Genomic DNA, 27,349 nt, shown 5'->3' with positions numbered 1-27,349 from the left:
CAAAGTGCATATAATATTCGGTGTTTAATGTTTAGTCTACCTTACTATGCCACGGATAGAGATCCGATTCGCTTTTGACAAATCGCTGATCCACCGCTATTCCTATCCGTATTATGAAAGAAAAGACAGATACGCATTTGTATTGTATGCTTAGCACTAATTTGAAATGGGCATCCGTTGGGCCGATGGCAAAGACTTGGACTGCTCGACCGGAAACATATCGCCCAGCCCCAAGAACTCAATCGCATTGCCTGCCAGCATCTGCTCCCTGTCTCGCGGTGTCAGAAAGGCGCGAACCCGTTCGTCGCTTGCCAACATCTCGCCTGGGACCGGCATCTCGCCGAGTGGGAAGGGGTAGTCGCTGCCCATGATGATTCTCTCCGAGCCGATCTTCTTGCAGATATACTGCAACAGATCCGGGTCATGCACCAGACTGTCGATCCAGACATTGCACTGGGACGGCCGCAGGTAGTCCTGTGGAGCTATTCCCCGGGAGCTGTGAGCCACCAGGTCTGGACGACAGTCGTATCCATGTCGGATGCGTCCGAGCAGCGGCAGGTAAGCACCACCGGCGTGTGCAAAACAGAAACGCAGCTTTGGATGCCGTACCAGAACTCCGGAGGAAAATAGTGCGTGCATTGCTAGGGCAGTCTCGCTAGGCCTAGGATAACATATCAGCGTGGTCAACTTCGGACAAAGAAAGAGAGACATAACTTACATCCCAATCAACCACGCAGACCAGTAACTCCCCCATCTACTTTTGTTCTCTCGCTGGAACTCATATCCCAGAGGGTGGACAAAGACCGGGATATCCAAATCCTCGCAGGCTTTCCAAAAGGGTGCGAATTCCGGGCTGTCCAGAGGCCGCCCATTAATCTCAGTCCCGATCTCGACGCCCTTTAGCCCTAGGACAGTCTTTGCGCGGTGCAACTCAACAACGGCACTGTTCACGTCCTGCAATGGCACGGTAGCCAAGCCCACAAATCGACGGGGATGGTCATGGCAGACGGACGCGATATGGTCGTTCAAGTGCCGGGCCATCTCCGCAGCAGGCTTGACGGGCTTCTCGTATGCGAACAGAATGGGTACTGTACTGAGCACCTGGACATCCACTCCTGTGGCATCCATTTCGGCGATGCGCGCAGCCGGATCGAAGCAGTTGGGCTCTACTGTCCGAAAGAATTGATCGCCCACGAACATGTCCACTTTGCTGGATTTTGCGCCATTCTGCTCGCTCGTGTTTGGAGGATTATGTGGACGAAGGTTTATCCATTCTTGACCATCCTCCTTGGAGTCACTTTGGCATCTCGAGAAATCAGGTAATGATGGTGGCATGATATGTGTATGCATGTCGATTCGGAATGGGACATCAGGACTGTGGCCGTATTTGACACCTAATGAGCCCTGAGTGGCTGTACAAGAACAGCAATCAGGCATGGCAACCATTCTGGCGAGATCAAGACGTGAACTGGGGTGGGTGGTTAGCTGTGCTGTCAAGTAGCCGGGCAAGGTGTAGGCGAATGGCCACGATAGCTGCAGTAATAAGTCTGCCTTCATTCTGCTTCGCCAAATACATATCTGGATAGAGGCGTCCAATTGCACTGTCTAGTAACCGGATGCACCCGATGGCCAATCGGTATGCTATCCGACTCGCTCATGCTGGGAGGACAGGTCTTATCCTCCACCGAAGCCATTTAACTCTGCCTTGTCCTAGATCTCACCATCTGTACAGTTAGTCGCACAGATTCGTGCATATTTCATTCATAAATAACAGTTATTGTCGCCGCTGCTTCTGGAGGTGTTCAAACTTAAGCATGGGTTCTACATCAGAATCTCAGCCCTCTATCCCTGGACCTATTCTGTTGTCGTCGTGGATATCTGCAAACTCAGACAGCTTGCAACCTCCAGTGAACAATCGATGTCTGTATGCGGGAAAGGATTTCATATTGATGGCTGTTGGGGGACCGAATGCCAGAAATGACTATCATAGTAGGCCTGTCCACTGAGCTTGTGAAGGAACGCAGTGCTAACAGGGATTATAGTCAACGAAACAGAGGTAAATACATGAATTATCACACAAATACACCCTGATAAACAAGATTATAACTAACGATGACGTTATAGGAGTGGTTCTACCAGCTCAAAGGTGATATGTTGCTCAGAATCGTCGAGAATGGGAGTCACTTCCGCGACATTGTGATTCAGGAAGGCGAAACATTTCTTCTGCCTGGTGCGATCTATTCGCCATTAACTTCTAATCTCTGGCTTCATTGTAGTACTCACTGTTTAAAATCTGCAGGGGACACACCCCACTGTCCAGTCCGGTATAAAGACACGATAGGCCTGGTCATGGAACGGACTCGCCCATCTGGCAGCATAGACCACAACCGGTGGTATTTTCTTAACAAGGAGGCCCATCAGGATGCCCCTACCATTATCCGCGAAGAGGCATTCCACTGCGAAGACATCGAGTCACAGCTGAAGGAAGTTATTGAGGACTGGATGGGAAACGAGAGCAGCCGAAAGTGCGGCAGTTGCGGAGCCATTTCTCCTGCCCAGTAGATTCAAATAGCTCATATGTATATATTAATCAAGGGACGATATCAGGGCTGTATCTTCAAAGAAGGTCTCGGATAAGTCTCCTGATGATAGGGCTGGGAAGTCGGGGAGCAGAAAATGGTCAATATCCACTGGTGGACTTGCTGTAACATAATCGTCTGGCCCGTGAAGCACAGGCAGCTCAGTTGTCGAGCTTGTAGAGAGATTATATGGTTGAAAGTTCAGCTTTTGCTGTTTTGGTTCCCGGCCATCAGGCTGTCCTTCCTGGCCACGCTTAGATGATAGGACACCCTGTGCTATCTTTACTGAGTCCGTATCAGCTGCACAGTATATTCTGTCTGATTCGGATGAGTCTGCCTGGTATATTTCGGTAGTATTGGTAGATCGTGGTGACTCATGTTGCCGGTCCCTCTTATCACTCCGACAATATCGATCGAATATCCCGTGGAACAGCTCATGCCTGTTGAAGTCAATCTGCGTCTGGTGCATATCCTCCTTGGTGAGCTGCTGGTATTGTTTGATCTGGGGCCACTGGACGTTGACCGTCTGCAGCATATCAAAGCCCGCCTCGACATCGGACCAGGCCCTGCTATTGAAACTCGTATTCCGGACCAGTCGCATGCAATGCAAAAGGACCTTAGCACTAGCATAGACAGCGCGACTTTGCTGGATCACAAAATGACTAGGAGGCACGGTGGCCATCACTTGCGGCGTGGCTCTTATACAGTTAGATGCAGCTTCAGCGCAGCGTAGAAACGATTCGGGTCCCGCGACGTCAAACCGTTCAATGCAAGTGCGGTAGAGAAGGACGACGCCAATATAGTAAGAAGACACCGCAATAGACTGCAGCGCCAGCGGCCGTACTTGTCGACTGGGATCTTCCATCCTCGGCACGACCTGCTTGGTATAGTACTCTTCCAGTTCGGTGTCATAGCCCTCAACGCGTGTCCGCAGTGCATCCCACAGCTTCGGATCATGAGAAGAGCGAGACCTTCGGATCTTCCGCACTGACTTGTAGATGCGGCTGATGGTGATATGGAAGTCTGCAATGACCGAGAACCAGGGGTCTGTGCCGGCCTCGAGGGTCAGTGTCGACCGATCATCATCAGCAGCATCGATCGCTAATGGCTTGGAGAGCGCCGTTGATAGAGAGCAATCCAGAATATACAAACACCACCAGACATTATCGGGTGTCGAAACAGTGTCCATATCGGCCAGTGTATCCGCACATTCTTGAAGATCCAGGCTTTGATATAGACGAATTGCATTTCCCACGACGGTCCATGCTTCGCTTACCCTGCCATTCTCAATAAGATAAATGCTGAGAAGACCGAGTGCAACGACAAGGTTGATTGCATGCAGACCCGGTCGCGGGGATAGCAGCACAGCACATTTCGAAGCTGCATAAGCGTACAACAGACCACCCAGGTCCTCCTGCTTGTAGGTCTCCAGCCCTGGCTGGTTAAAGACCACATGGTCTGCCGGCATGGCCGACGCGGCCACTGCGAGCAGCGCGTACAAAAGAAACGAAAAGCCGTCGTGGTCAGTGTCATTGGGAGGAGCGGATAGCCAGCGGTCGTATTGCTGCTGAAACTCACCCCGATGGATGATAGGGAAGATCGGATAATACGAGGAATAGAATATGTCAATCAGAGCTTGCAGCAGAGGCTCTGGCAATTGCGCGACGTCTGCTTGAGCTGGCTGAGTGGCAGCCCTGCTATCTTCGGGCAAAACGCCAGGGTTGTCAAGAACTATTCCGTCTAGGAAACTACTGTCGTTCGCTTTGGGAGAGAACCGCGGTAGCACATCAGATGTATCTATAAGCTCTGTCGGAAGAGGATATGTGGTATCACGGGTAGACCCTGGTTGGTCTGTAGGAGCCTCCCTGTTATGCTGGCTGGCCGACTGCTGTCGCAGCGTCTGTTCCATTAATTGAATCCGGCTCTCAAGCTTCAGGACGTATCTATCGCGAGTCAGGCATGTGTTATAGAATTACACAGAGGAGACTCACTGGGGGTCTGCCAGCCTGGTATTGCTGCCGGGCTCAACATAGACACATTCTGCCTGGTTGCGACTGCAGCCCTGACAGGGGTGCTCTCCATCGCATTTGACCTTTTTGCGGCGGCATGCTTGACAAGCACGCCAAACTCTCTGGCGCTCAAGCATGGGTTGGATCTTTCTCGCAAGTGCTGGTTCTAGCAAGTACTGGCAGAGCGATACACAGACCCCCCGCACTGGAGAATGGAGAATGGAGAACTGAATGCCGGCAATTCGGCAATGAATATTAATAAAGACACTAAATACTTATTGGGTTAAACGCTAAATACGCATTGGGTTTAAACTCCGCCGAGTACTCCAACAATGCGTCACCAAACACCCCAGACTGACTCGCTGCTGTACTATTCTTATTCCTGGGGAAGCCTACAGCATCAATCTCAGGAGAAATCCTTATAAGCACTATATTTTAATTCTACTTCATCCCCACGATGTGGAGTGCACTGGCACCAGGACGGATATCGGTGGGACGGGAAATGGCCCCAGGTCGCCTTATAAGGAGCCAGCGGAGGAAGTCTGTCCAGTTTACATTTGAATATCTTTCGCCTCGCTTACTGTCGAGAAGGACTGTTGTTGACGATGCGCCTTCCACTTCTTTCCACGTTTGCCCTTGTTGGCTACCAGCAGGTCAGCGCCCTGTCTAGCCTAAGCGTCGACACAACCTCTGGCAGAGCATACGGGCTTGTCAACGGTTCAGCTCCAGATGTCGCTCAATTCCTTGGAATACCGTATGGCGAGGCGCCTGTAGGCGAGTTACGCTTTCGCCCTCCCCAGAGGAAGCGGCGTGTGAGAGCCATTGATGCTACCCAGCCGGCCGGGCTGTGCCCCCAATATCATGAGGACAAGGAGAACTATCCGTCTGTCTATACATACGATGCACCATGGTTGCAGCCGTGGGGCAACTGGACTGAAGATTGCCTCAATCTGAACATCTGGACCCCTTATGACCTGGACTCGACAACAGAGCCCTTGCCTGTCATCATTTGGATCTTCGGTGGCGGATTCTACGAAGGAGGCCTGGACACTCTAGCTATGGATCCATCGCAGTGGATACAACGATCTCAGTCGCATATAGTTGTCGCTATCAAGTAAGCTGCTCCTCCATGTCACCCAGCGCCATTTGCTGACTGGGAAGTGCACGCGTGAACATATTCGGGTTCCCCAACAGCAGAGGCCTGGACGAAGAAGGCTTGAACCTCAATGTAGGCCTGCTAGACCAGCGCTCTGCCGTTGAATGGGTTCGCGACAACATCGAGGCGTTCGGTGGTGACCTATCGAAAATGGTTCTCTGGGGCCAGAGCAGTGGTTCTGCCAGCACGGACTACTACAACTATGCGTATCCCGAGGACCCCATTGTCGGTGGCTATATCCAGCATTCTGGGAGTGTATTCGCAACGGGCCAGAGCAAGGATGCCCAGATGCTGAATTTCTCCACTGTTGCGCAGAACGTCGGGTGTTCGAATCTATCAGCCAAGGATGAGCTGCGCTGTATGCAGCTGAATGCCAGTGCAGTCGATATCATTGACTTCTGGCAGCAGTATAATCTTGAGCACTCGGATGGGCAGTTGTCATTCACGACGATAGTGGACGGTGTCACGAAATTCCCAGACTACACCGAGCGAGCCAACGCTGGCAACTACTCGAAGCTGGTAAGTCGTTTCCCACGGCTTTGCTGAACGAACTAATTGTATTCCAGCCGGCAATATCTGGCACGAACTATAACGAGATGGCATCGCTTATAGACTGGCCAGGCAACGCAGGGCCCAACTTGACTGAGCTCCGTATCGAGACACTCGGCCACCAGCAATGTCCAGCTAACTATAACTCGCGGTGCGTAGCTTGCCAGATGATAAGTACCCGTCTAACTGCTAAGCAGAATCCGGTTTGAAACGAACTCCACAACCTTCCGCTATCTCAACAACGCCTCTTTCCCGAATATCTCGCCCCGGCCATGGGAAGGCGCCTACCACACGTCAGAGCTGCCTCTGCTGTTCGGAACGTTTAAGCGATATGGAAACTTGCCTCCGTCGGTGCTGGAATACAATACTTCAGCAAATTGGCAGGATCTCTATGTGGCCTTCGCACGCGACCCTGTTGGTGCGTTGCCTGCAGCTGGTTGGCCTGCGTGGACACCGACAGGGAAGGTCTTGATGTGGAATCCCAAGACGAATGGGACGACAATTGCTGTTTCCCAGCTTATTGATGCGGAAGAGGTTGCTACACCTTGTAATGATATTACCTGGAGTATTCAGACGCCGTAAACTGGCAGCTGGCTCCTGATCATCAACATATACTCTTGAAGCATGTATCAGATATTGAACAGTCGTGCAGCGAGTAGTAAACAGTACAGGACTACTCCTACCATCCCATCCTGACCATTCATACCACCGTCCTTTAATCTAAATAGTTTGATTTCCCCATAGAAATGCGGGGGACCCTAAGTAGAGCGAAGGAACGTGGAGACCCCAGAGTCAGCTGTAGCGGCCCTGTGTTTAGCCATGAGAAATAAGTTACTGCTAAACGTTGACCCGGACGGAGTTCAAATAGTGGCCTGACTCCAGATTGACCGTCTATCTCAGCCTGTTTTCCATGCCCCAATTTCACGTATAATGGCCCAACTTCGTATACTCCAGATGCTGTGGCCAGTCCTCATCTGCATAACCCTGGTCGCAGTCCAAGCCAAACAACCGCCAGAAGCAACTATTGAGAATGGGACGTACGTTGGTATCCATAACAGCCATTATAACGTGGATTACTTCCTCGGAATCCCCTTCGCTCAGCCACCGGTTGGAGATCTGCGATTGGCACCACCAGCACCACTGAACTTATCATTTTCTGGTGTGCGTAATGCCACAAGGATGCAGCCAGCCTGTGTTCAGTTCTTGGTATGTGAATGGTACATCTTGACCATGGAATAAGCGCAAGACTGACCTGAACAGGCGGCAACCATCGACCGCCCGATATCTGAGGACTGTCTGACTCTGAATGTCTACAGACCATCTGGCTATGATAACCAGACTCTCCCGGTTCTTGTTTGGATCTACGGGTAATTAACCCTTACAACTGGGTAACAAGACGACTAACCGTCGCAGAGGGGGCTACGTGCAAGGGAGCAATAGCGACCCCCGGTACAATCTTACTTTCATCTTGAACAACTCAATCAAGATGAACAAGCCAATTATTGCCGTCGCCATTAACTACCGACTGAATGGATTTGGCTTCATGGGAGGCCCTGTCATCAGGGAGCATGGCCTTGCAAACCTGGGGCTGCGCGACCAACGCCTCGCTCTGCACTGGATTCAGGTACGTACGTTAAGAATATTATAAACAGCTTGCTCACTGTATCCAAGGAGAACATTCATTCCTTTGGCGGCGATCGTACAAAAGTCACCATCTGGGGCCAGTCTGCCGGAGCAGGGAGCGTGGGATCCCAGCTGCTGGCGTACGGAGGACGCGATGACTCGCTATTCCGGGCTGCAATTGCAGACAGTGGCGGTCCTTTGGGATTCCAAGGCCCATCCAAGGATGCACAACTGGACTCGTGGAACGCAGTCCTGAACCTCACTGGATGTTTTGGCTCCCAACCCTTGGCCTGTTTGCGGGGAGTCAGTTCGACCAACTTCACCTCTGCAATCAATGCATCTGGAGCCAGATTCGGGCCATTCTATGATGGTGACTTTCTTCAAGGATACAGCTCTGCGCAACTATCAAAAGGACAGTTCGTCAAAGTGCCGTTGCTGACCGGGAGTAACACGGACGAGGGCACCGGCTTTGCTGGGGATTCACCATATATAGGAGCCCTCCCAGAGACCTCTTATCCGAACGAAATGTCGTTCCTCGCCGTCGTCAATGCTTCGATCATAGATCCCTCAGCAGCAACAGCTCTGGCAGTCATCTCAGCCCTGTATCCTAACGTCCCAGCCATCAACGCCCCCCACACCCACCACGGCCCGTTGAACGCGACCTTTGGATCTCACTACGGCCGAGTTGCCACATTTGCAGGAGATAGCTCCATCCATCGGGGCCGTCGAATGGCCTCGCAAATGTGGTCAAAATACAATACACCGGTATACTCCTACCTCTTCGACCAGTGGCCGATTGGAGGGCTCCCTGATACAACAGGGACCACGCACTTTACCGAAGTCCCACTGATCCACGACAACGAGCTTGGGAATGGCTTTGAGGCACCATGGTATCCGGCCGGCAGCGAGTTTGCAGGCATGGACCAGGACTTTTACTCCCTTGCCCGACTTATGAGTACGTTGGTCTCGAGAAAGTCTGTTCGTATGAAGGGAATGCTAATTACTTCCAGGCCGCATGTGGATTGCCTTTGTGCATGATCTCGACCCGAACGAGCACGGCGTCAGTGAGTACAACGGCCATCCAATCCCTAAGTGGACTCCATACGCAGACAGTGCCAGGGATGCGTTGGATGGCTATGGTGTTAATCTGCGTTTCCTCTCGACTCTCGCAGGACTGGCAGAGCTTGAGCCAGACACCTGGCGTGCGGAGGCGATCCAGTATCTGAACGAGAATTCATACGCGCTGTTTGGTGTTTAGTACATGATCAAGGGAACATAACTAGGCAGGGATAAAGACAGGAATAATATGAAACTTGAATTGGGATCGTAGAGTGTTCATTACCGAGTGTTCCAGTGTCTCCACATTCCAACAAACATTAATCTGCAACTTCCATCCTTTCCCCGGATAATTGCTCTGCCTGGCCCGTGTCACGATGCGGATCGAACGGGGAAATGCTTTGCCAAATTGCAGTGGAGTAAGAAAAAACCCCAGGAATGAGGCTATCCCAATGGGGCAGTCCGGGGTAGGGCTACTCCAACTAAATTCGGCCGACTCGACTCGGCTTTCTGCTTGGGGAAATACTTCGTTCCCCGCTCTGTTTCGTCTTGCTCCGGGAATCCTGTCACTGCTTTCTCTGTTACTCGAAAATGGAAGCCGAGAACAGCTCGTTGAGAATCGTCCCCTACCACAGCCCCTCCCATGCAAACCCCCGGGGCCGGTCATCATGGAAGCGCCCTCGCCAGTCGAGAGGGAGTAGAGGATCGACAGGCGGTACGACAAAGATACGGACCGCCTGCACTGCTTGTCGCGAGTGTGTACCCTGCCTCCATACCCTGGGGTTAGTAGCTGATACCCGACAGGAAGAAGACGAGATGCTCTGGGCACAGGCCGTGCGTACGCTGCCAGCAGCAGGGCCAGGATTGCCAGTATATGCCGACTGCCTCTCACTCGGACGATGGGGATCTCCCCATGTCCGAGCCTGCCGTGGACCTGTCCACACCCTCTCATCACTCAGAGGCACCGAATCTGTCTATTCCAGAGCCGCGGACGGTTTCTCCGGCGCAGCATAACCCTACACTAGAAGAACCACCTCAAGAGGACCAATATGGCCATTACCATGGAAGTGCCTCGGGCTTCGCCTTTCTGCAGTCTGTCAAAGACCGTCTCGCCAGTCTACCATCAATGTCCCTCGATTTCTCCGATTATCCCTTGGCGGTTCCTGGTAAACGCCCTGGAATCCTTCCACCCAAGGCCATTACGGATACCCTGGTGCGAGACTACTTCGACTTTGGGCTTACCACTTCGCGCTTTGTCCACGAGCCAACGTTGCGCGTGGCATATGAGAAACTGTACAGCACGCAGGGCGACGACGGCCTAGGCCAGGACGACGTCGCACTGGTGTATATGGTTGTGGCCATGGGCTCGCATTACTCGCAGACCAACAACGTGTTCTGTGGGTTCTCTGCAAGGTACGTTCTCACAACCTTCTATGGACAGAGGCTAAGCTGCACAGCCTCCAATTCTTCGATATGGCCCGGCAGGAGATCGAGAGGGAGTCGACCAAGGTCACTCTCAGCTCTCTGCAAACCCGGCTCCTGATGATCCACTACCTGCTAAACCATTCAAGGATGCACGATGCCTGGTCCTCCTTTGGCATCATCGTTCGACAGGCCCAGGCATTGGGATTGCATCGTCTGTCGACAGGGCGACCGAGCAATTACGTCGACCACGAGTACCGCAAACGGGTTTTCTGGTCTATCTACACCTATGATCGCGTCCTCAGCAGTATATTCGGTCGCCCGTGCGCCCTTCATGACGACGACATTGACCAGGAAGAATGCGCGTTGGTGAATGATGACGACGTCTCCATCTCCGAATGTCGGGCTCGCGACTCGACTGAGGCCTCATTCTGCACAGCTGCAGCTCTGATTCACTACGCCAGACTAGCCCAGATCTTGGGGATGGTGCTGCGGGAGTTCTATAGCCCCCGAAGGAGGAACCACAGCCTCTACAGCCTCCAGGCCGCTGCGTTAAATCTCCAGGAGCGTCTACTCTCCTGGCAACAAAGTCTCCCAGCATACCTGAACTACCTCTCGCTCCCACCATCCGCCATGTCCACCATGATCCAGCGGCAGATGTGCACACTCAAGCTCACCTTCGCCCATACAAGCCTCCTCCTCTACCGCCCGTTTATGCTGTACTCAATCCGAGCTAATGCCCAGATCCCCCACGACCTCGAGGTCTGGCTCGGGAAATGCGGCGATCTATCTGTCGAGGCAGCGAACGTCGTAGTCGCCGAGTGCCAATACCTCTACGAACGCGGTCTCTTCTCTCGTGTATTCTGGTTCGTGAACTACGCACAGTTCGCTGCAATCGGCACTCTATACATGCACTCCTGTCTCTGGCCAGACCCGCGCAATGTCCGAGAAGTGGCCGACAACGCCCTCGCGCAGTTTCCAGTCGGCGTCGACGGAGACCTCATCGGGCAGCGGTATCTCGAGATACTCAAGGAGCTGCAGGAACTGACCCTCGGATTCAGTCTGCTAGATGTGGGTCCTAACTCCGCACTGTCGCTGGACTCGATGTCAGCCAAGGGAATATCCGTTTTTGACGACCTCTTAATGAACTACGGTGACCCATGGGGGACAGGCATTGGTGCTCTGTGGACGAATGCTGATAACGATGGACTGCCGCATATTGAGCCGTAGTTTCTGTCTATAGAATCTGTGAAACACAATCTATCTGTGTACAACTCCTGGTAGCAGCATGACATATCCCGTATTTATACCAAGTACCGATATCCACTCGCCAACTGTGCAGGCGTCGGGCCACTCTTGCCAGTTGATTCCCCCCGATCAAGCTTGCGGTTCTGTCGGGTCAGATAGATGCGATTCACAGTCGCCATAAGGATCGCAAGCACGGCAGCGGCAAGATTCACAGCAAACGCCGCAAGGTACCGTGGCGCCCCGTTGTATAGATACGGAGTCCAAACATTCGTAGTGTTGCAGATAGAAATAATAACCGCAATGGCCGACGCTCGCTTCGGGGCCGGCTGGCTGAGTGTCCCTGACATCCAGGAGTAAAGCACTGTCGTAGCTGCATAGAAGGAGGCAGGCATTAGCATCATGGCTGTGTACCGCGCACCTGTATTTAGTGTGGCCACTGCAATGACATTTGCGATGATGGTTACTCCGAGCGGTAGGACGATGTGGTAATACCGTTCCCCCGTTCTGTCTGAGTTATACCCAGTGGCCATCATGGCGATACAGCAGAGGATGAAGGGCGGCGCACTCAGGGCATAAGTGATAGTGCGCGAATAGCCCAGCGTCGCAATAACAGGCTGGAACAGATTCGTGACACCAGCTGATATGAAGACCGGGTACAGAGTGGCAAGTAGTAGCCATGTCTTGATGTCGCGGAGAGCAAGAACGAGGCCCTGCGTTGCGGTGATTTCATTGCGGTCGTCTTGCTGGCCTTGGTCTTTCTGGTAATTCCAGGTGATCCACTCTCGCTCCAGTTCTGTCATCCTAGGAACGCCTTCTAGTGAGTTTGGGAGGATGAGCGCAAAGACCACGGCAAGGCCGATAGTGAGCACCCCTTCAACAAGGAACAGCCATCTCCAGCCAGCCAACCCATGGTCCCCGTCCAGCTTCAAGATCCCGATAGCAAACAATCCCCCAATGGCGTTTCCGAGCTGCGAGCCAGAGTAAAAAAGGGCGGCGCGAAAAGCATACTGCTTGCGGTTGTAGAACATGGAGAGATAATACAGCGCCCCCGGGAAGAAGACTGCCTCGACGAATCCAACCATGAACCTCGCCACCATCAAGCCTGCGAAATTGGTCACAGCTGCTTGGGCAGCTGAAATCACACCCCAGACTCCCATCGCACCGCAGATGTACACAGCAGGCCATTTCAGCTTTCCTAGTATCATGTTGGACGGGACCTGCATTATAACTGCGGCTGTTAGTTTCTGACACTGATTACAGAAGCGATCACGTACTGTATCCCGCATATAGGATAGATATACAGCTCTGGAATTCCGTCTCCGAAAGACTCAAGTCCTCCTGGATATTGGCGAGCTTGGCAGCAGCAATGTTGTTCCTGTCCAGATAGTTCAGGATGTACATCAACATGAGAGGCGGAAACACCACAATGTCCATTTTAAGGGTTGCCTTGCGGCCGACTTTCTTGTACTCGTCCTCGGAGAGCCCTCGAAGACTGTCGGGCATGTGCATTTCAGCAAACACCCCTTTTCTGGAGGCATCCTCTGCGATGTCTTCGCGGTGCGAGAGAGTCTCGCGGTTGTCGTGCTTCTCGTCCATGCCGACAAAGGAGAAGTGCAATGAGAATCTAAAGACAAAGAAAGAATCCACCGTATGCTTGGGATATGGTGTAGATTATAGCTTAGTATAAATATGCTACGCAGCGACCCCGATCCCCAGACCCCGCCCCGCATTGTGCAGAGGTGTCTCCCCGGACTTCCTATTTGGGGTTATATATGGGGTAGCACACCATGCCGGAGTCGGTGTTAACACGCCCCCGAGCTGTCCAGTCTGGATCTACTACAAAGAGGTCCAGGCTTACTATCTAGGACCCGATTGGCAGAACACTGACCGAATTTAGAAATGGGGAGACTGTTAGGAGACTGTTATACTGACATAATGGTTAAACGGAAGATTGGATCGGAAATATTCACATAGGAGTAGTTACACCTATACATTTAAAACATCTGAATCCATACAACTTCATCTATCGACTACTATCAAGCTGCAGGCTTTCTGTTGAGCTTCCGCGCCAGGTTAGGGTCATTGTCACTGAAGGCCGCGATAGTCCATCTCTCGTCGTACGGCTTGGACTTATCCACAAACCGGAGGTCCGTCGATACCCTGATACGTCCTGTCTTGGATTCGTTCATGGCGCCTGCATGGACCATGAATGGGTTGTGAAGGACAACGTCTCCTGCTTCGTACGCACCCTGCATCATGTTAGCGACGCCCAGAATAACATCAGTAGAGCAACCAACCACTAGCCAGTCGCGTCCCCAGTATTTGCCAAACTTGGAGGAATTCCTATCCAACCAGCCTCCTGCATTCATATTCTGGTTGACAGCCGATATCTTCTCCGCGTCACTCAAAGTCTCGCTCAGTCGCGAGAAGTCCTCTTCATATTTACGGCCGATATCCTGCGAGCCGTCGAGATAGATCAAGCCCCCTCCCTCTATTTCAATGTCCCCGATGGGAACCCACGCAGTGATACTGGTGGGCGGCGCAGCTCTCAAAAATATCTGATCATAGTGAACGGGCGTGGACTCAGCGCCAGGGACTGCACACCGCAGCAGGGAGCGAGGCAAACACCACGAGTCTTGGAACCCGCACAGCTTAGCTGCGAATGCTTCAATGTCTTTTCCGATCTTATCCTTGAACTGCATGTAGAACGGCGCGACATGACTTGCGATTGCGTTGTCCACGAACGGGCCCTCATCCTTCAGTCCCATCGCCAGCCGAGTCCCTCCAGGTAGAATATAATCCCTCCAGTCGTTCCCTGAGAAGATACCCTTTTCCGGATCGGTATTTGGTTTCAGCATTTCGGATCCTCGATTCATGAATGTGAGATAGTCCTTTCGGAATCTGTTGACAACGTCGCGGCTAATAAGACCTTTGATCTAGATTCAATCAGCACCCGGTCAACGGTCCAGGGGGGATTTGATATCTTACCCATACTACACCATCCTCCTCATATCGCCTCCGTAACTCCTCGATCGGGGTATCTAGAGTAAACGCCGGGAGCGGCTTCACATTCTCCAGCTCCCCGCCGTATGCACGCAGGTTGACGCCTGTAGTGACGGATGGCGCCGTCTCAGTGGCTGTGGTAGACATTTTCAAGACTTGGTTGCACTAAGATCCCCACAATGAACTATGGCTAAGGATGACTCTATTTCTCTGGCTTGGACTGATCCATTCGTCTTATAATACCAGCAAACAATGAGGGGATGTCTTTAGCCGCGGGTGCACATATTTCCTTAACAGGAAATCCAGGGTTGTTCCCCGGGCCATGCCCTGTCAGGAGCCAACAACCCCCGAGTTCTATCGAGCATCTTCATTGTTCTGGATTACACAGAATTCTCTTCATTGGTGGAAAGAGGGGATTTCTGCTGTTTACATGAATTGGTCAAAGAGCTGGCTAGCGGCCAATACGGCCGAGCAACTCTAGGTGATATTCTTGTTGGACTCCTCGCGAGTATTCTCACCATTAGATAAAATATCATATCCGGTTGGCAGTGGCTGAATACGAGTATAATATCGATTGTGCCCTGAACAAGAACTAAAGCATTAGTTTCATTCTCTGATATGAATGGAACCAGCCTTAGGGAGACCGGTATGATACAATGACGGGACATTGCCTCTAACCTGGTGCAACAACGCCAGCCGGTCGCAGAGTCCCTAGTGGAAATTGAATGCTAGCTGGTTGGTCAAGTCCATCCTGGTTAATTGGCGATCAGGGAGGGGTTATCCTGTTGCATCTCGGAGTTACGGAGTCCCAATTAGGAAGGCCAACTGCGAGTCAAGTATACTTATATCTCGCAAGCAGCACCATTTTCTTTCCTCGAATTAGACTCATACTCTGTTCTACCTCATTCGCCATGTCTCAAACACTTCAAATCAACGGCCGCACCATTTCCCTCCCTACCGGGCTCTTCATCAATGGCCAATTCGTCGATAGCAAGCAAGGCGCCACATTCGACGTGGAAGACCCCGCCACAGGACAGACCCTGATCTCCATTGCTGAAGGCCGTGAGGATGATGTAGACGAAGCTGTGCGTGTTGCCCGTGAGGTCTTCGATAATGGAGCCTGGAGCAACTCTAACCCTGCGCACCGCGGCGCTCTACTGAGTAAACTAGCCGACCTCATAGAAGAACACAAGGATGACCTGATCGCACTTGAATGTGCCGATACTGGCAAAACTGTTCCTCTCTGCTCTAGCCTTGACCTCCCCGCATCTATTGGGACTTTGCGGTACTACGCTGGCTGGGCAGACAAGGTTAGGGGTGAAACCTCGTTCAATATCCCAGGAACATTTGCGTACACTCGCCGGGAGCCAATTGGTGTCTGTGGGCAAATCATCCCGTGGAAGTATGTTCTACGCTCCCTCTATAAGTCCTCAACTCACAACGTCTAGCTTTCCCATGATGATGTTTATCTGGAAGATCGCGCCCGCCCTGGTAACAGGAAACACCGTGGTGATCAAGTCCGCCGAAGCGACACCTTTATCGGCGCTGAAAATCTGCGAGTTGATCTCCCTGGCTGGCTTCCCTCCAGGAACGGTAAACCTAGTTTCGGGATACGGCAAGACAGTGGGAAGCGCTATTGCACACCACATGGACGTGGACAAGGTCGCCTTTACCGGGTCAACTGCCACTGGCCGGGCCATCATGCGCGCAGCAGCAAATTCAAACCTGAAGAAAGTGACCCTCGAACTGGGTGGCAAGTCTCCAGTAAGTGACCCCCACGGACCCATATACAATAACTGACAGTGTAGAACATTATCTTCCCCGATGCCGACCTCGACTCGGCCGTAGACTGGTCAGCATGGGGAATAAATATGAACTTTGGCCAAACCTGTCATGCCGGCACAAGGATCTATGTCCATGAGGATGTCTACGATGAGTTCTTGTCCAAGTTCACCAAAACCATGGCCAATATCACGGTAGGCCATCCATTTGAAAAGACCACGAACCAAGGACCCCAGAACAGCCAGATGCAGTATGACAAGATCCTGGGATACATCGATTCGGGAGTTCAGGAGGGCGCAACCGTCCACCTGGGTGGCAAAGCTATCGACAAGGGCAGCGGCTATTACATCCAGCCAACCATCTTCACAAACGTGCGCCCAGAGATGAAGGTACACGCTATGCACCCTTATTACAAAGACGACGCTAATAGTTCTAGATTATGCGCGAAGAAATCTTCGGCCCAGTCGTTGCAATTGCCAAATTCTCGTCAGAGGAAGAAGTCATCAAGCAGGCCAACAACACCACGTACGGGCTGGCAGCGGCCTGCCATACCAAGGACTACGAGCGCGCTATCCGCGTGACGAATGCACTGCGCGCCGGGACGACCTGGGTGAACATGTACAATTTCGTCCATTGGAGTATTCCATTTGGTGGATACAAGGAGAGTGGAATTGGGCGTGAATGCGGCGAGGCAGTGCTGGAGAACTACACGCAGACCAAGGCTGTGTTCTTTAACATGGGCGTGCCATGTCCGAAGGCGTAATCCATACTAGAGTATTATATAAATGGGTTATATCATGACTCATCCATATTTCCTAAATATTGAAGTGGTAAATCGACTGGTAATCTTTAATCATTTTTGTGCATTAACAATGTTGAGATATATATATAGTACAATACACGTGTAAGTCAGCCTAGTGCCACACCTCTCATTACGGAACCAGAGAATACTTCAGCATACTCGGAAGGTCTCGCCTTGCCAGCCGCACTCATAATGCTCCGCAGTATTGAAGCTGCCCTGGAGGGAGGATTGTTCGAGCCGATTGGGAAGGCACTCCGTAGCTCCGGGGCTAACCCAACTCGGCATTCCGGGCCCAAGCAGGATAAGCTGAAGATTACTAACCACGTATAATGCATTCATAAATGCGGATTTATGGATTTATGGATTTATGGATTCATAATTCGTATATTCATATATTATTAGCATTAATTCTCCTCGTACTGTTCGTCTCTGTAGCCCCCGACGGATCATATCCAGATCCCTCATTCCCAGTCCCCACCGACCCCAAATCATCCAGCCCAAACGCCGTGCCCATAAACTCAGCATTCCGCGCCCCGAGCTGGATCTTGGCCCTGCGCAGATTCGTAAACGCCACGAGCCGGCCCAGGATCGCCAACTCCAGCTTCAGCTTGATGCTGTACGCCAGCGGCTTGAGGCAGATCTGGAGGTAGTTTAGGTTGAGGTACTGCAGGATGATAAAGGTGATGTCCAGCCCTATCGTGATGAAGTTGATCGCCAGCAGCTCGTAGAGGATCTGCTTGATCCGGGGCTTCCCCTCGGGGCTGTGCCGCAGCAGCTTGGCCGTGGCGTAGACATAGAAGAGGGACAGTGAAATTTCGAGCAGAGAGAAGCCGGTGACTTGGTAGCGCTCGATGATGTTGTATGCGAGATTCGCGGGTGGCGTGCGGAGTGCTGCGGCAACATAGGTGATCACCGTATCAGGGACGAGGAGGAGAACCAAAGCGACGATGATAAAATAGAGAAGAAATCGGAGCACTTTGTCATTGTAAAAGACCAGGTACAGCCGGGAGTAGAGAACAAGTGACTGGGGAGGCACCATGATCATGAATCCCGTATACAAGAGCGGCAGACCGAGCCAGAGTGGGCCAAAATTAAAGTAGTGGAGGATGGAGCCGATCGAGTTCAGGATGACTCCCGAGACGGACACGAGCATAGAGCAGAAGTAGAGCCCTCGGTAGCGGTGGAAGGTCCAGAATATGAGGACAATCAACTCTATCGCGTTGGCCAGGGCGATTGTGAGGAAGACCGCCACGGCGGCCTTGGTGGCGGTGCCCTGGTTCTCCAGGCCATGGACCAGGCCTGGGGGGATGGCCTCAAGGTCTGCCATTGGGGAGATTCAACTATGCGACAGCCCACTGATATCGAGCCAGCTGACATTATTGCAGGGGCGCGCAGTAGTATCAGGTGTTGAGATGCATCCCTGTGGGCACGCGGAAGAGTCGAGAGAAATTCAGCCACGAGGGATTTCGGGCCTCAGGAGAACCTTATCATTACTCATAGCACAAGGACCAATCACTGCTTGCGTTTAAAAGGTGGGCCTACGTTTAACTTTGATCAAGCGTGGGTGGACCCAGAGTTCTTGGTTCTTCACAGAAGACTCGCGATATCGGAGGCATAACCGTCTAAAAGGCACAAAAGGAGCTGTATCCCCCTTCCTGACACTCCTTCACCTTCTGGAGATAAAGATTAACGCCCCCCAGAAACACATACGCAAAATCAGCCTTATCCTTGACATTCCTGCCATAAAAGTACGACTGCGCGGTCTTGAATAGCATCGCCTCGCTGATGGCCTTGGTCAACCCAGCGAATTCATCTTCGCCCTGCTGCGTCGATTCAATCGCAGTCTTGGAAGACCTGCACATGGTGCTCTGCTCCTTTTGATGTGCTTCGGCCAGCGATATAGCCCCGGAAATGAATTCAACCTGCGCCTCCATGACAGTCGGCACATTGGCTATAGGCGACTGAGGTCCGTAAATCAAAAACATATTAGGAAACCCTGCGACAGCGATGCCCATGTTGGTCGACGGGCCATTCCTCCAGTGCTCCTTCAAACTGAGCCCGTTGCGACCGGTGATATTGATTCTCTTGTAAGGCCCGTCGAAGGCATCGTAGCCCGTGGCGCAGATAATCACATCCAGCTCGTGCACCGTCCCATCGGCGAGCTTGATCCCATTAGCAGTGAATTCGACCATGGGATTATGGGCGATATCGACAATATCAACATTGTCGCGGTTGAACTGCTCGTAGTAACCCACATCGCAGACCGGCCGCCGGGCATACAGTTCGGTCGGGGTCAGCTTGCGTCGCTTTTCTGGATCCTGCACAATCTGGCCTATCTTCCTCTTGATAAAATCACACGCAGATCTGTTGGCAGCCTCGTCGACGACTATGTCCGCGAAGGTCCCCAGGAAAAAGCGAAAGGCATTTCCTTTGTCCCAGGCAGCTTGGAACGCGCGCTCTCGCTCTTCGGCGGAAACACTCATCGCCGGGGTCTTGCTCTCGTTGACGCCCATTCCGCTGATACTCTGTTTGACTTGGTCCCATATCTCATCGTAGCTCTGGTTTATCTCGTCGCGCTCGCTCTGGCTGACGCTGCGCCGGCCGGCAGGGATGGTATACTGGGGATGTCGCTGGAAGCAAAGCAACGACCCGACAAGCGGTGCAATCCTGGTAATCAGTTGAATGCCAGTAGATCCGTTTCCAATAACAGCGACCCTCTTGTTTTCCAAATGGCAGTGTTCAGGCCATCGGGCAGTGTGGTATAGCTCGCCTTCGAATCCATCACGTCCCGGGATATCAGGCCAGTTCGGGTCCGTCAGGATCCCAAGTGCCGAGATGAAATAGCAAGCCGTGAATAAACCATCGCTGGTCTTAATAGTCCATGTATGCTCGTCTTCGTTCCACTGTGCTGACAGCAGCTCCGTGTTGAATTGCATGTGCTGCCGCAGGTTGTGGCGGTCTACCACATGCTCCAGGTACGCGAGGATTTCTTTCGCCTCGAGATAGTTGGCCGACCAGGGATAGGATAGCAGGTCTTCTTTATCCCATGAATATCGATACAAATGCGATGAAGAGTCACTCATTGCTCCGGGGTAGCGGTTCCAGTACCAAGTCCCCCCAGGACCGCCAGCCTTGTCTATCAGCTTCACTCTGAGGCCCAACTGCAGGAGGGAATATAACTGATATATCCCACCAAACCCAGCCCCGACAACAATTGCATCGTATGATTCTGCCATGGTGAGGCAGTTAATTATATCAGTAGATGTAAAGGAGTTCAATGAACACGACCAAGGTGTAGCACATTGGGTACAACCTCAATCCCAGGGACAGCTCTTTAAAGAATAACCAATAGGGCCATATTTGCGGCTCTTATCGTTCCCAACAAGATTAATATTAGTAACAGAGTGGTTCGAATAAGCACTACAGCCGCACTGCCACCGCCAGAGTACGGTCATTGGGTATTCATTGACTCGGGCAACAGGACACACAGCCTCCATCGTACTCCTCCAATCAGAAAGAGAAGGATCGGGGGGTTATTTGTCACGATCTAATATCGTCAAGCCGAGCGGGAGTACGGTAAATAAGTATGTTCTCTCAATATACACTCAAAGGATCATAATTCATCAGTACAAAGAGGCCCATAGTCCTTGCCCGGCAGGGTTTGCTGAAACCAAGACGGACTCCCCACGCAGGTCGGACAGTAGAAGACGCCCTCTGGATCGTATTTACTCTTTATATCAAGCAGACGATCGTAGCTCTTACCATAAAAGTCCTCCTCCCACCACGGATTATTCCGGTCAGCCTAAGAAAGTCAGCGTACATCTTAGAAGCAGGACCAGAGAGAAAGTACCTCGTTAAGATAGCTACCCATTGACGGAGTGAACTCGCGCATGGCCTGGTACTTTTTATACGTAATGTCATCCTTGATAGCTTCGCCAACGAGCGGACCAGACTTCCCCAGCCATCCACGCGCGACAATGTGGACGAGATACGTCTTTCTCCATGCTGGGTTTGCGCCGCTGTATTCGGGCTGTTCAAGAACTTTTCCACCCCCCACCAAGAGGACCTGGTTGATGGTGCTTTCTTTGGGATGTCCTGCTAGTGTTCCGATAACCTGACGTAGGGCATCGCGGTTTGAGATGAGAGCGTTCTTATCAAACATGCGAGAGGCGAGCGCGGACTCAGGGACTCCAGTCGGTTGGCGCACGCCAGACAGGGCACGGTAGTATGCTGAATACGATGGAAACTCGAACCACTTAATAGAAACATTGATAGATCTATAGGAAGCAAGTTTCTCCAAAATCGGTTTGAAAGCTGCCTTTGCAGCTGGTAATGGTTTATCCAGGGCTGCAAGGGCGTGTTGATATCCCGCTGAAGAGTTCGCGTACGTGCCGGTTGGATCGTTCACCGACCAGGAGCCATACCCTGAAAAGCCCGAATCAGAAATAGCAGGAAAGCTTGAATAGAGATCCGTAAGTGCACTCAGAAACGAGGTCAAATTGTGCGGTGACTGAGGCGTTATGACGAGAGAGTGCGCGACGACCGGTTTGGACGGAAATGCCTTGATAGTGACGGAGACAACCACGCCATAGGTGCCTCCGCCGCCGCCACGGAGCGCTGTGAAGAGGTCTGAATGGGAGCATGGATTGGCGATGACGATAGTCCCGTCTGCTAGGATGACCTGCGCTTCCAGGATCTGGTCACTGGCCAGGCCAAAGTCGCGGGTGGCTGGTGAATGGCCGCCTCCTTGGATATAACCACCGATGACGCTGACTGTCTGTACAAAGTCAATAATTCAATTCTAGAGGAAGAAGAAGGGCGTCTCACCGGGTCACCTCCGCCAACGACAATCAGGCCGCGGGTAAATGCTTCCTCATAGACATCGTCCCAAACATAGCCCCCTGCAACCGTGACAGCAGCACCGTTCCAGTCGCATTGAGCACAGGGAATTGAGGGCTTGAACGCGTCCTGGTGCTTAATACCCTTTCGCAGATGCCTCATCCAGATCTGAAGCGAGCCATAGCCCGTGGACCTGACTCTGTTAATGTGGCTCAAAGATGCCCTGACTCGAATACGAACCTCCCCAGCAAATCGTGCCCAGTGTTTCGAACAACCAGACGCACATTATTCTCGCGCGCAAATGCAATTCCTGCAACTAATTCCTCCGGCTCAGTGGCATTGATGGTGTACACCGGCGATGGCCCGAGACCGCACTTGCGAAGCCCTGCTGTCTCATTCACGGCAGGACAGTTATTAACAAGCGGATAGCTGTACCCGATGGGCTCGTCTGCCTGAAAGGTCGTGTTGGACCATTGCGAGTCGACGTACTCACATTCCTCCACATTGGACTCCGGGCCAGGATAGCAAGGGAGGGCTGGCGGCGTGTTGCGAATGAGCTTACCAGACACGGTCGCATTTAGAGCATTCCAGTCGAGCCTTTTCCAGCAGCTGTCAATGGGTGTCTGTACTCGATTAGTATACGTAGAATTCCGACGTAAATGACGGACGTACACATCTACACTGTGCGGCCAAAGCGGGCACGATGCTGAACCCCAATACAGCCACGAGCGCCCACAGGAATTGCATAATTTCAGAAACTGGCCGTCGATCACGATCGAGGGAGGAAAGGGCTTTAATATTTTAATAGTTTTGGCAGCGAACCCGATAGCATGATTGCTGCATGGACCGTTCGCCCAGGCTGCACTAAGCGAAGTGGCGCACGATCTCATTTTCATGAACTGTTGTTGTCGCTAGCTCGAGATCGACGCTGAATCTGCGCCTAGAAAGAAAACCTTGATAAATGGTAACCACTACGACAGCCAGGCGTGTGGGAGCCTGATCGGCGTGCGTGGCTGGCGCTGTGGAATGCAGCCAACGAGTCGCGCGTTCGCGTTGGCTTCACCTGATTGATTCGAGAAACTCTGCGATGTCTGTCTGATTGGACAGGCCTTTTCTCGTGTTCCCCCTTGCTGTCAGAGTCACCAGCGTGTTTGATTCCCGACGGGACTGAATTCTGGGGTTATCCCTGGCTGATTGCGCTGAGCCTGGAGTCTGCTTTGTTGTCACCCAAGCGCGGTCGGGGGTGTTAAAATGGCACGCTGACCTTCAGAATGACTCCTTCTACTCCTTGAGATGCCCGGAACAATGGATTCCAGCCTGGCGGACCTGCTGAGCCCCCAGGGCGTTGCTACGCATCTATCGGAGCGAGGGCTCATCGCCGTCACCTGGACCGGCGCCGGTCTGGCAGCTGTCTTCACGGGGCTTCGTCTGGGGATTCGCCTGACGCGACTGAAGCACCTGTTAGCAGACGACTATTGCATTCTTCTGGCGCTGCTTTTCCTGGTAACCAACGCGGTGCTCCAGACCCTCCAGGCGCCGCATCTCTACTACATCGCCCTGACGCCGTTGACCGGCGACATCGTGCACCATGTGAATCTGTACACCCGCTACGAGTTTGTCGTCATCGGACTCTTCTGGTCGGTGCTCTGGAGCGTCAAGGCAGCATTCCTGGCGCTGTTCTGGACCATGACCGACAATCTGCCTCACTACCGCCGCTGGTGGTGGGCGATTGTGGCCTTTTCTTTTGGCTCTTATGCTGGCTGCTGGCTGAGCTCTGCCTTTACGTGCCATTCACCGTCTGATTACTTCAAGTTCGGTATGTTCTCGCACTCTGCAATGCCACTCTTCTGACGGCCTAGCCAAATGCACGAAACCGATTGACCAGCAGGGGTCTGTCATTGCCATCTCCTACAGCACCGCCGTGGACATCCTGACCGATCTTATGAGTATGTCTGTCCATGAATCTTTGATAAGTCTAACGATTACAGTCATGGCCTTTGCACTGCGAATAGTATGGTCGACAACGATCACCCCCAACCAGAAAGTCGGACTGGGGATCGTCTTTTCCCTCGGGGCGTTCATTATTGCCTTTGCAATCGTGCGCGCCATCAACATCACCGGCCGTGCCTACACTGACCAGGCTGGGCTTGCAGTCTGGAGCATCGCCGAATCCTCTATTTGTATGACACCGTTTCCTGAATCGAGTAGAGCTGATGATCGTAGCGGTCATAGTCGGCTGTTTGCCGCCGTTCAAGACGTTCCTCTCGCGCAGCAACTCGACGTACGAGTCCAGGTATCCTCCTGCGTACGGTGGAAGTGGCTTCTCTCGTCGGAAACGCTCAGTAACGCAAACGACGACCTGGAGCGAGACAGCGCTCGAGCGGGAGTACGAACTGTCTTCTCGCCAGGTTCTCTTTTCGGCTGGGAGGGAAGAGAGTCCGTCCAGACAGGGCGAGATACTGGTTACCCATGATTTTGTAAGTATCTCTGTCGAAAGAGACTTGGATCTAACGGAAGCAGACTATTTTACGAGAGCAGCGACCAGGCAGGGATTAATCAATATTGATGTAAGGATTCCAAGCTTAGACGCCTAGCGTACTGACCAGCTGCAGTTGTAAATACTATAGATAGATATTCTAATGTCAGCGACATAATTGACTTTAAGAACATGCAAGGGACTACTGAGCCCTGATTGCCTCGTCGTGTCGAACACTGCGAGTCCGGAGTTGGATGTCAGGTTTCGGAGCCCTAAAGAGCACGCCAGAAAGCGTAGAACCCTCAGTATCAATCGCCCGCCGATCAGCAGGAATTGAATCTTAAATTCCCCCAGCAGACCGCAATAGTAATGACCACAATATCACTGGGAATATGCTGATCGGACAGATCCTCCGCCCGAATCCAAACGACGCAAGGGACAGTCCAGGCCTCTCAATCTAGCGTTTAGGCCTGGATGTCTCTTCCCCAAACACTGCATGGTCCATATGAAGCGCCCACACATTCCCCAAACGGTCGTGTTTGCCAGTATGAAATAGCCATTATATTCGTCGTTAGTCACAACGTGCAGACCATCCAGCGGTGTAACGGCGCGCCAGCAAAAGACCCCCTTCGCATACGAACAAAGGTATGACAAGCCCGATAAATCCTCAAAACCGGACAGGCGATCAAAATCGACAACGTGCTGCAGCCCATCGGAGACTTTCCTCGTTGCGTCTCGCTGCGTCGCACAGATCATCAGAAAAAACGCCGAGGGAGGAGGACGTCGTGACGAAGGCCGCCTCGACGAGTTCCCCTGTTGTGTAACAGCATTACTCCCATGACAGATTATCGGCCTGCTTCCTTTCGCGGGCTGGGCTGCACGGGTCCGGTTCCACGTCCTACACCCCAGCGCTGCTCTTGCTTTCATATCAAGTCGGACAATGTGATCTGGAAGATGTTGCTGTTGACTTCCACGGCGAGAGAAGCTCAGACAGCCAGTCCCAGCCAGTGATATGCTTTCCATACGTCAAGCAGCGCACCGAGAAGGCGTATACCAATGAACCAGACTTGGTGGTTCCGATTATCAGTCGGATCGTCCTGACACACTCGGGCGTTTCGGCTTGAAACAAGCTTTCAGTAAGAAGTTTCCTCCCATTTAACTACATTTATCAAAGATCTTTACGGTCGGAATACGGACAATAGTGATAAAAGACTGCGGTTTCAATTGCCGGTTTAGTCTGGGAGCTTCATGATGCCACTCCATATAGGCAAAGACACATAAAGATTCAGCGACGGATCATTCTAGCTATCTGAATCCTTGACACCAGCCGCCTCCTTGAGTAGGTTACTGTACTTTCTGCGCTCACTCCCCTTCATCGTGGTATTGCGGCGTTGCCAGCCTATCTCAGTGGGCATGCGTTCGTTTCCTAAGACAACCGTTAGAACCGACAACCAATACCCAATATCTCCACTTACTGAACCAGTAGTCAATGTACTTCTTGTCCACCGTGCCGGAGGTCCCATCGGCCATAATCTCAAAGAAAGAAGCACATTCACCCCAGCTGAAGCCATCGGCCAGCCACGACAACTCGAACTTGGGGTTAGTCTTCTTGGATGTCTCGAGACGGCCCATCCTGGCCTTCGCAAGCTGCTCCACCGTGATCATCGGGGTAGTGAAGTACGACTCCGTCTCAGCCCAGACGGTTTCGTTGAAGGGGTTCGGGTCGGCAAAGTACGCATCAGAGCGACTGTCGCAGGTGGTAGTTGGCAGTTAGATGCGAATACAAAGTTCAGGTCCGAAAGACACACCTTAAGCTAATGTCATGCTCCAAGATACCGTGGCGACCAAGGTCTGCCAGGTCGAAACTGAGCGTCAGCGGCCAGTCGGGGCTGGTCCTGATCGCCTGGGTGAACAGAAGCTCTGCATCGCCGTGCTCGATGTTGAACCCCTCCAGCATGGCGTCTTTGAGGATGTCGAGAGTGATTCCTGTACCGTTCCGGGGGAGGTAGCCGTGGTTGGCGAGAGTGTTTAGACCTGGACAAGGCCCTCGGGCTGAATCGGATAAGTCTCATACTGGTAGATTCATGAGAATGGCAACTCACAGTCGTCAGGCCCTGGTTCTATCCATTCCTGGGCCTCCCACTCTGAGCGACCTTCAAGGTATCCTGGGTATGCAACTGCATAGCCAGCAAGAGCTACAGCAAGAGATAGGGTAGGCGTCTTCATGTCTGGCTATACTTCAGTGATGCAGCTGAATGATTGCTAATGCAAGTGCAGAGAAGCGCCAGAATTTATGCCCGTCGTTACTTCGGCATTCATACTGCTTTAGACATCGCAAGAAGCCCTGCTTAGAAATGAAGAATCTTTCATTCGCAGCAACAACCGCGGCTGCAATTCGGGTTTCAGATATTGAAGCCGCGACGTCGGGAGTTGGGACTGTATCAGACTGCCAGCCGAGGCCAGGGAACTGCCGGTGATCTATCCAAGTGATAAGTTCGTATAAGAGCAGTGATATACCGGAGAAGCAGCGCGGTTGCACCCTGAGGCAGACAACCTAGGCTAATTGTTTCAGGGCAGCAGTCCAAGACAGTGACGAATCTGTGTATCTGTATCAGACTGCCCCGATCTGCCGATCTCGGCAGTTGTCTGGATAAGGCTGACTCCGAGTCTCTCTACTCGCCATGATCCAAGTCACTAAGCTTACCTCGATAAGTCTATTGCCAAGAATAATGCAGTCTGTTATAGTCTTTGACAAAGTGGCTACGAGTCAGTCTGATACTACATGACTGCACAGCCACTTCCTGC

The 27,349-nt window shown here is 52.3% G+C and overlaps 14 protein-coding genes across 14 annotated transcripts; 6 read left to right on the top strand and 8 right to left on the bottom strand.

The window, feature by feature from the left end:
• Positions 1-156: 156 nt before the first annotated feature.
• Positions 157-1,335, bottom strand: APUU_51624S (amidohydrolase family protein; the record flags this gene model as incomplete). Its single annotated transcript, XM_041706753.1, has 2 exons — positions 157-661; positions 719-1,335. The coding sequence occupies 2 exons, from the start codon at positions 1,333-1,335 to the stop codon at positions 157-159; spliced, it is 1,122 nt and encodes a 373-aa protein (XP_041559107.1).
• A 479-nt stretch (positions 1,336-1,814) lies between these two features.
• On the top strand, positions 1,815-2,562 carry BNA1_3 (3-hydroxyanthranilate 3,4-dioxygenase; the record flags this gene model as incomplete). The annotated part of the gene is made up of 4 exons (XM_041706752.1): positions 1,815-1,989; positions 2,043-2,056; positions 2,125-2,230; positions 2,300-2,562. The coding sequence occupies 4 exons, from the start codon at positions 1,815-1,817 to the stop codon at positions 2,560-2,562; spliced, it is 558 nt and encodes a 185-aa protein (XP_041559106.1).
• A 24-nt stretch (positions 2,563-2,586) lies between these two features.
• STB4_2 (uncharacterized protein) lies at positions 2,587-4,725 on the bottom strand (the record flags this gene model as incomplete). Its single annotated transcript, XM_041706750.1, has 2 exons — positions 2,587-4,522; positions 4,571-4,725. 2 exons carry the CDS (start codon positions 4,723-4,725, stop codon positions 2,587-2,589), a joined length of 2,091 nt encoding a protein of 696 aa, XP_041559105.1.
• A 468-nt stretch (positions 4,726-5,193) lies between these two features.
• APUU_51621A (uncharacterized protein) lies at positions 5,194-6,875 on the top strand (the record flags this gene model as incomplete). Its single annotated transcript, XM_041706749.1, has 4 exons — positions 5,194-5,702; positions 5,750-6,263; positions 6,311-6,444; positions 6,491-6,875. The coding sequence occupies 4 exons, from the start codon at positions 5,194-5,196 to the stop codon at positions 6,873-6,875; spliced, it is 1,542 nt and encodes a 513-aa protein (XP_041559104.1).
• Positions 6,876-7,223: 348 nt separating this feature from the next.
• APUU_51620A (uncharacterized protein) lies at positions 7,224-9,174 on the top strand (the record flags this gene model as incomplete). The annotated part of the gene is made up of 5 exons (XM_041706748.1): positions 7,224-7,499; positions 7,554-7,660; positions 7,707-7,917; positions 7,965-8,871; positions 8,927-9,174. 5 exons carry the CDS (start codon positions 7,224-7,226, stop codon positions 9,172-9,174), a joined length of 1,749 nt encoding a protein of 582 aa, XP_041559103.1.
• A 711-nt stretch (positions 9,175-9,885) lies between these two features.
• Positions 9,886-11,624, top strand: APUU_51619A (fungal specific transcription factor domain-containing protein; the record flags this gene model as incomplete). Its single annotated transcript, XM_041706747.1, has 2 exons — positions 9,886-10,385; positions 10,430-11,624. The coding sequence occupies 2 exons, from the start codon at positions 9,886-9,888 to the stop codon at positions 11,622-11,624; spliced, it is 1,695 nt and encodes a 564-aa protein (XP_041559102.1).
• A 74-nt stretch (positions 11,625-11,698) lies between these two features.
• Positions 11,699-13,238, bottom strand: APUU_51618S (uncharacterized protein; the record flags this gene model as incomplete). The annotated part of the gene is made up of 2 exons (XM_041706746.1): positions 11,699-12,870; positions 12,917-13,238. 2 exons carry the CDS (start codon positions 13,236-13,238, stop codon positions 11,699-11,701), a joined length of 1,494 nt encoding a protein of 497 aa, XP_041559101.1.
• A 440-nt stretch (positions 13,239-13,678) lies between these two features.
• APUU_51617S (phytanoyl-CoA dioxygenase family protein) lies at positions 13,679-14,792 on the bottom strand (the record flags this gene model as incomplete). The annotated part of the gene is made up of 3 exons (XM_041706745.1): positions 13,679-13,891; positions 13,940-14,578; positions 14,631-14,792. 3 exons carry the CDS (start codon positions 14,790-14,792, stop codon positions 13,679-13,681), a joined length of 1,014 nt encoding a protein of 337 aa, XP_041559100.1.
• Positions 14,793-15,556: 764 nt separating this feature from the next.
• Positions 15,557-17,190, top strand: ALD5_3 (aldehyde dehydrogenase family protein; the record flags this gene model as incomplete). Its single annotated transcript, XM_041706744.1, has 4 exons — positions 15,557-16,047; positions 16,094-16,409; positions 16,454-16,816; positions 16,864-17,190. The coding sequence occupies 4 exons, from the start codon at positions 15,557-15,559 to the stop codon at positions 17,188-17,190; spliced, it is 1,497 nt and encodes a 498-aa protein (XP_041559099.1).
• Positions 17,191-17,617: 427 nt separating this feature from the next.
• Positions 17,618-18,556, bottom strand: APUU_51615S (uncharacterized protein; the record flags this gene model as incomplete). The annotated part of the gene is made up of 1 exon (XM_041706743.1): positions 17,618-18,556. One exon carries the CDS (start codon positions 18,554-18,556, stop codon positions 17,618-17,620), a length of 939 nt encoding a protein of 312 aa, XP_041559098.1.
• Positions 18,557-18,851: 295 nt separating this feature from the next.
• On the bottom strand, positions 18,852-20,465 carry APUU_51614S (flavin-containing monooxygenase; the record flags this gene model as incomplete). The annotated part of the gene is made up of 1 exon (XM_041706742.1): positions 18,852-20,465. The coding sequence occupies one exon, from the start codon at positions 20,463-20,465 to the stop codon at positions 18,852-18,854; it is 1,614 nt and encodes a 537-aa protein (XP_041559097.1).
• Positions 20,466-20,842: 377 nt separating this feature from the next.
• APUU_51613S (isoamyl alcohol oxidase) lies at positions 20,843-22,815 on the bottom strand (the record flags this gene model as incomplete). The annotated part of the gene is made up of 5 exons (XM_041706741.1): positions 20,843-21,031; positions 21,080-22,006; positions 22,057-22,261; positions 22,309-22,691; positions 22,741-22,815. The coding sequence occupies 5 exons, from the start codon at positions 22,813-22,815 to the stop codon at positions 20,843-20,845; spliced, it is 1,779 nt and encodes a 592-aa protein (XP_041559096.1).
• Positions 22,816-23,373: 558 nt separating this feature from the next.
• Positions 23,374-24,624, top strand: APUU_51612A (uncharacterized protein; the record flags this gene model as incomplete). The annotated part of the gene is made up of 5 exons (XM_041706739.1): positions 23,374-23,884; positions 23,928-24,014; positions 24,057-24,248; positions 24,292-24,545; positions 24,589-24,624. The coding sequence occupies 5 exons, from the start codon at positions 23,374-23,376 to the stop codon at positions 24,622-24,624; spliced, it is 1,080 nt and encodes a 359-aa protein (XP_041559095.1).
• A 1,221-nt stretch (positions 24,625-25,845) lies between these two features.
• Positions 25,846-26,770, bottom strand: APUU_51611S (peroxidase family protein; the record flags this gene model as incomplete). Its single annotated transcript, XM_041706738.1, has 4 exons — positions 25,846-25,970; positions 26,020-26,291; positions 26,353-26,596; positions 26,647-26,770. 4 exons carry the CDS (start codon positions 26,768-26,770, stop codon positions 25,846-25,848), a joined length of 765 nt encoding a protein of 254 aa, XP_041559094.1.
• Positions 26,771-27,349: the final 579 nt, after the last annotated feature.

This window comes from Aspergillus puulaauensis, chromosome 5 (genome assembly GCF_016861865.1).
Source record: "Aspergillus puulaauensis MK2 DNA, chromosome 5, nearly complete sequence".
NCBI classification, from domain to species: Eukaryota; Fungi; Ascomycota; class Eurotiomycetes; order Eurotiales; family Aspergillaceae; genus Aspergillus; species Aspergillus puulaauensis.
This window is presented reverse-complemented; position numbering and strand designations above follow the sequence as displayed.